The 7,136-nt window shown below is 43.9% G+C and overlaps 1 protein-coding gene across 1 annotated transcript; it reads right to left on the bottom strand.

Moving 5' to 3' along the window:
- Positions 1 to 548: 548 nt before the first annotated feature.
- On the bottom strand, positions 549 to 6,933 carry LOC109481689 (nuclear pore complex protein Nup50-like). Its single transcript, XM_019784276.1, has 8 exons — positions 6,675 to 6,933; positions 5,748 to 5,853; positions 4,658 to 4,704; positions 4,405 to 4,447; positions 3,322 to 4,123; positions 2,660 to 2,750; positions 2,099 to 2,217; positions 549 to 1,198 (listed from the first exon to the last, which is right to left on the bottom strand). Exons 2-8 carry the CDS (start codon positions 5,817 to 5,819, stop codon positions 993 to 995), a joined length of 1,380 nt encoding a protein of 459 aa, XP_019639835.1. The 5' UTR covers positions 5,820 to 5,853; positions 6,675 to 6,933; the 3' UTR covers positions 549 to 992.
- Positions 6,934 to 7,136: the final 203 nt, after the last annotated feature.

Here is a 7,136-nt window from a genome sequence, read left to right as displayed (position 1 = left end):
AAAAGAATTCCTTACTAGGGCCATTCAGTGTTAGTTACAGAAAAATCATCTGCCCCTTAGAAAAATCTACAGTTTTGACAAAACACACATTCAAGCAACAGTTGCAGGAGTTTAACCTTAGTGACTCTACAGGTTAGAGACAGGATACTGTGGCTACATCATGTCATCTACACCAGCATGTCCTATTGGCTGTTGCTATGGAAATCACCATGGAAACAGGTGTGGTAATATTCCTACTATTGCAAGAAGTGATGGCTTACAATGTACAAGTCAGTTCATTGATTTAGAATTCTAAATATAAAGTTGTTTAACCAATGAGACAAGCATTCTGATATCTACAGCAAGAACTACAATAGCAGCTCAGAAGTAACGTTAGGGTCTTCATTCGGCAAAGTACAAAATTTTGGACAGTCCTTTACAAGGAAATGTTTGGAGAAGCAGAAGCTGACTAATGTTGTGTTTCACACTATAACTAGAATGGTTACCCAAAGTCAGTATCTTACACTTCCTTGCACTAAATTATCATGGACATTTTTTTGTCTCCAAAGTAAGAACAGGTCTGATCTAATGATCATGCAGTGTTCAGTGCACATGTGTGTGTGTCTGTGTGAGTTTGTGTGTACATGTGTGTGTGTGTACATGTGTGTGGATGGATGGTTAGATGTGAGTGTGTGTGCAGTGTGTGTGTTACAACAAACGTATGTGCTGCACTTATTATCAGACAGCTCTTTGCAAAGCTAATATGTGCGTGTGGATGGATGGTAAGACGTATGTGTGTGTGTGTGGTTAGATGTGTGGTTAGGTGTGTGTCTGTGTGTTACGCAGTGCCCATGTTATCCGTCAGCTGTTTACACAGTTGGTCCGCGGCATCTCCAGTCTTGACATGGATGAGCATGGGGGTGGGTTTGGGCTCAGCCTTGTCGTATGTGACTGTGTGTGTAGATGGATGGTTAGTGTATGTGTGTTAGTGTGTGTGTGTGTGTGTATGTGTGTTACGCAGTGCCCTTGTTATCGTCCAGCTGTTTACACAGTTCGTCTGCTGCGTCTCCCGTCTTGACCCTGATGAGCATGGGGGTGGGTTTGGGCTCGGCCTTCTCGTCGAGCGGCGGGTTCGGCACGCAAACCAGCGCCACGTTGTTCTTCCCCTGCCGACTCACGGGCATGCTGGGAAACAGCAGGATGTTCAACAGGATGTTTCCTGAACAGGAGGGAAAAAGAAGCAGGGTTGGACAAGTCCCATTGCCCACTTGCCCAGGGCAAGTAAAAGTACTGTTTGTACAAGTGAATATCCCCCTGTACTTGCCCAATTGGGCAAGTAAATTTTTGGGATGTGGCATTATGCCCCAGTGTTTGGAGCAAAATCTCTCATCATTTTTGCATAATGTATTCACATAATATGACTTTTTGTCAGAGAACCATTTGTAAGTCTCAAACCTCCTTACTTTGGGAAATGTTGGTCAAGCATAGAGCAATATAGCATGCTTTTTTTACTGAAAAAATTTCCTTGTGGTAGAAATGTACGTCATTGGTATTTTACATTGGGCAACGGAAAAGTTGGTTCGGGCAAGTAGAAATGACTATGTGCTTGCCCAATAGGGTAAGTGGATTTTTGAAAACTTGTCCAACCCTGAGAAGGAATTCACATGTGTCACTGCAGGGTTTGAAATTCATTTTTGTGAATAGGTGCACTGGTGCACCCAATTCTTGGGTGAACAAAAGTTTTTTGGGTGCACCATGTAAGATAAAATAAGTAGAATGTCAGCAAAAACTAATTGCGTTTCATTTCTAAAGAAAAGTACAATGTGACACAAGATTGAACTGTAATTGCCAATGCCAAAAATTGGACTCACCCAAATTTTAGACTGTACTAATTTTGATTGCTCATTCCTTGACAAAGACTGGAGTTGTATTAACTTGTAAGTGAATTTTTCCTGGTAGAGTGAACCTGTAAATACTGTACACAGCGTCTGTCTTCTCTGTCATAAACCAGAAACTATTGCGAAGATTCCTTTCATCTTTCAACAGTCAATGCAGGGAATAAAAAAACAACAACACATACACCCCAGCACACAGACTGTTCAAGCCTTGTTATACCCACCTAGACTAGTGTCTGCCCTGACCACCAGCTGTGTCTTGTCCTCTCCGGTTTTCTTCAGGTGCAGGTTGCCCACCCCCTTGTCCTTGTACGCCCCGTCCTTCTGGTAAAACAGCTTACACCTGGGAACAAGAACACATTCATTAACGACTCTGGGAGAGCATGTGGGCAGGACATACTGCACCTGCACAAAACCTATAATGTATTGTGCATAGCACTTCGGCAGAACGTCTCATGTAAGGTTGTACTACCGTATATTAAGTTGGCATCCCGTCTTTAGTTTTCAAATGTTGTGTTGGAAAAGATATCTTCTGCAATAGGCAAAATTCTGATGCAACGTTGACCAACAATTCTACAAAAACCGTGAAAAATGGGGCTTTTGCGCAGGCGCAGTACGTTCTGCCAACGTGATCCTGGGAACAACATCACATAAGCTCTGGGAACAACAACAAGAACTATAACTCTGGGAACAAGAACACATGAGCTGTAGCTCTGGGAAGAAGAACTCAGAAATATCGAAAATGTCTTTCAGTGTGGCCAGTGACCTTCCAACGACCTTCTCACCTGACGGTATAAAAAGCTCCGTCCTCCTTCACCTCTTTGACCTCCGGTTTGGGCGGTTCGTATTCCTCCTCCTCTTTCGTGTCTGACGACTCTGGAACAAAGAAAAGAAACTTTCATTTGTTTGCTCATTTAGTTTTCAAGACCCAGATCTGATGGTGCTGCTACTTAGGTAAAGTTTGTCTGGCACAGGTAGTTTTCTATGTTACTGGCACTGGTACTGGTATGCAGAAAAAAAGATTTCAAGCCCTGAACTACTATTAGTACTGTGTACCACTACAGGTTTCTCTGTACCAGTACACTGCTGGTACCTGTCTGAAACACAGACTTGTTGTAGGTCCCAGTAAGTAGAAATTTGTTTGGCACAGATAGTTTTCTATATTACCTGCACCGGTGCTGGTATGCAGAAAAAAGGATTTCAAGACCTGAACTACTGTTACTAGTATAAAAACCTGTGTACCTCTACAGGTAATATGTAATAAAATAATTACCTTGCTGGTAGTAAAAATCCATATAAAAAATGCCATTTACATTGTATATTTGGCACAAGTGAAAAGTTGGTTCAGGCAAGTGGAAATGGATTTTTGAAAACTTGTCAAACTCTTTATCAGTACACTGCTGGTACCTGAAACACTGACTTGTACTATATATATAAGCAGACCCACCTGTAGTTGGGGCAGAAGGTTTGGAGGCGAAGCTGAACTTGAACCCTGACCCTGCCGTACCCGAGCTGCTGCTGCTGGTTGTGGTGTTGAACTTGAACCCGGAGTCGAGCGTCGCGCCGGAGCCGCCGAACTTCGCCCCGCCACTGCTCGCACTGAAGGAGAACGGCGAGGGCGCTGTGCTCGTGCCCGTCAGGAACGACGAACTCTGACCTATCGTAATCCCCGCTGGCGACGAACTCTGACCTATCGTGACCCCGGCTGGGGTTGAACTCTGACCTATCGTGACCCCACCAGGAGCTGATGAATCTGTGGTGGTGACTGTAGAAGTGTCTGTTTTGTTTTGAGGTGAGGAGGAGAATTTGAATGACAGCTGTCCGTTCCCACTCTGTGACGACGTCTTGTCTGTTGCCGGGGTAACCGTATCTGTGGGCGTCGCCGGGGGAAACCTGGCCTCGATGTCGCGCAGGTGTTTCTCGTAGTCCCTGAAGGATGGGGTGAGGTCGCAGATCGGGTTACTGTCGACGTGTTTCTGCAGCCACTGCAGCAGGCTGCGGTTCAGATTCTGCAGCTGGGAGCAGTACTGGGGACTGTACTTGGGGGAGGTGGGGCCGCCGGCAGGGGAGGGATCACTAACGCCAGGGGTGGGGGTGGCCGTGCCGAAGCCGCTGAAGGGGACGGAGGGCGTGGTCTTGTTGCCGTTGGATACGGTGAGAGGTTTGGGGGCGCCTGAGGTCAGACTGAAGACGGCAGATGCAGGTTTGCTGGTCAGGCCGCTGAATGTGGAGAAGGCTCCGGTGCCACCCTGGGGGAGCGGACATGGGAGAGGTCAAACTCAGGGTAGTCTGGGCACAGTCAGCCACACAAATACAATGATGTTTGGAAGAGAAATTATAAGGAAACTATAGACAGGGATCAAGAAAAAGAAAAAACCTAGTGCAATACCGAACAAGGCATTTGCCATGTAAAGAACATGCTTTAAAAATTTTGTGGATGAAAATCTAATATTAGCTAAAGGTCAAAATCTAATTAATAAGGCCCTAGCTGTAGATGAAAATCTAACAATAGCTGGTTATTTCTGCTCACCTCTGAGGAGCCTGCATTGCCTCTTCTTATGGCCTTCCTGACTCTGAAAAGTAGACAGAAACGGTCTGTTGTATTTGTAACAGCCAAAGAAAGGTGGATAGATCATAAGATGGATTCCTATTACATAAACTAGCTACCAGAGACAGTCAAAGATCACAGTTTAGTATTAATAGTTTACAGTAATGTATGTGCCTCTGATGTTGCCATATTTAATAAGTACTTGATTGACTGATTAACAGAGCGAGTTATTTACCTTCTCTTGGCCATCTGGTCACGGCTGGCCGGGTTCCAGGTGCCTGCCTGGAGCGACACACAGGGAAATACACTGTTGTTACAAACAGGCATTAGGTAAACGGCTGTAACGGACAGATCTTGGACTTTTGGAGAATTTTTGTCCTTCGTTTTTCAGTATTTTAGTGAACAAATTCCAGTATCTTAGAGTATTTTCTAACCGGTACAGATTCTAACAACATTAACTCTGTTCAAGCTAGAAAAATGAGCAGCTACACCAGTTTGTGACAAACACCCACCACACCAACAGACTGAGAGCAAAAGAACTCGCCAAGGAGGTTTAAAAACCTCCTTTGAACTTGAGAAGTGTCCAAAAAGATGAAACAACGCTCGTCACCATTCAGACTTGGCACACACACAGGGGGTGGTGGTTTGCGTGCTGCATTAAAGCGATGAGGGAAAAAGCAACAATCAAACAATGTATGACCTAGAGCAGCATGTGAAGTATCTTATGTGTACTTGTGGGAATGAATGAATGAATGAATGAATGCCATTGATGAACAGATTAATGAGTTAATGAATGAATGACTATACATGTAGATAAATCAACAAATAGGTAAATGAATGAATAAACTGATGAACAAATGACTGAGTGATAAATTAACAAAGGATTGAATGAATGGATGAATATAGATGAATTAAAGGCTTGAATGAATGAAAGAATGAATTGATGAAAAAACAGATGAATGACTGACTGAATTTATGAATATAGATGAATTAAGAAATGAATGAATGAATGAATGAATGAATGAATGGATGAATGAATGGATGAATGAATGGATGAATGAATGGATAAATGAGAGAATGAATGACTCAACGATTGGATGAATATAGATGAAATAACAAATGGATGAATGAATGGGTGAATGAATGAATGAATGACTCAACGAATGGATGAATATAGAATGAATTAACAAATGGATGAATGAATGACTGAATGAGGCATGTTTATACACCTGTTGCACACCTGCAGAATTATATTATGTAACCCGATACTTCACACAATAAAACAGACGGAATCGTTACGGAAAACAACACAGTTGACCCCTGACCTCCTCGGGTTCGTCCTCCTGGTCCCAGTTCCTGTCCGTGAGTTCCGTGGTCGCCGTGCGCTTCGCTGCCATGGCAACAGCAGGTCAGGGGTCGTACTGAGGAAATCTGGAGAAATACGGACAACGTAAGTACATGGGTGTTACTGACTTTACTGTATTAAAAGAGAGAAGAAGCAATCAGAAATATAGCTCTTGCAATGGTAGATTTTAGTGTTTTGAATGGTGTATGTAGATATAGATGTGGTCATCTTTGCATTGAACATGCAATCAAGATTATCAATGTCTTTCATGTATTTTACCTGGATCAAACATGGCAACCTGTTTTTTTCTTTACCAAGTTAGTCTTACAATTTTTTAAATATCACAATGAAATGATATCTACGGTTTGGAAGGATATTCTTTATATTTATTATTTTTTATATCATTATATCTATGATATATCTATATATCCACAAATGAACAGAAATGCAAATAGCAAGTACCACTGTCGACATTTTGATGTCTATGTCTTGCATTTTGCACATTTTTGAAAGGACTCCTCTAAGCAGTTTGTCATAAATTACTGTGCGGATTACTTACTTATTTTGAAAAATGAATAAACAAACAAAATACATGTGTACTGCACGATTTTTGAACGTCAAAGGATGAAATAGTGCTTGAATTATGGCGTATTTTTGTCTGATAAATTACGTGTGGGTGCAAGAATACCCAGGCTAAACTCAGTTGAAAGGGTACCGAGTATAAGCTACGGAAACAGCAGATTTCTGACGTAAGGTTCCCGCAGACGACCACGCGGGGCACCTGCAGGCCGTTACACCATGCGGCGCCGGCCGGCCCGTCACCCGTCCCGCCGCCTGCCCGGGCCGCTCCGGTCTCTCCCGGGCGCCACACGGCAGGGGCGAGACGGGGGGACCACGAACTACCCACCTGGACACAGCCGTGCAGAAATACCCGCGGGAAAACGCCGTCTGTACCGTACAAAGGGATGACACAGCCGGCCCGCCTACCTGCCCGCCGCCATTTTGAAAATCACGTTCTTTTTCCTGCTGCACTTCCGCACAACTGCGCGGAGCACGGCACAACTTTTTATTCTCGCCCCCCTCCTCACCAACACCGCCAAAATACGGGCAGCAGCGTGCAGTACGACTCTGTGGACATACTTATCGCTATTGAGGTGGATTATTTTGTGAGGGGGGATTTCTACGAAACTTTTCTGTCGTCCCGCGGAAGAAAGTAGTGCCGATCGGGGAAGAAACGGGTCAACATCCGGGAACTTTTCCTAGGCAATGCTGCCGGATCACTCACTTTCCCTAGGCAAAGTGGTAATAATACGCCAAAATCAATGCGAAATAATCCGCCAAATAGTGGCGCAAAACGCTATTTTCTGGG

This window comes from Branchiostoma belcheri, unplaced genomic scaffold, assembly GCF_001625305.1.
Source record: "Branchiostoma belcheri isolate BF01 breed outbred unplaced genomic scaffold, Haploidv18h27 scaffold57, whole genome shotgun sequence".
Classification (NCBI taxonomy): Eukaryota; Metazoa; Chordata; class Leptocardii; order Amphioxiformes; family Branchiostomatidae; genus Branchiostoma; species Branchiostoma belcheri.
The sequence above is the reverse complement of the archived record's forward strand: the minus strand, read 5'-3'. Positions and strand labels throughout refer to the sequence as shown.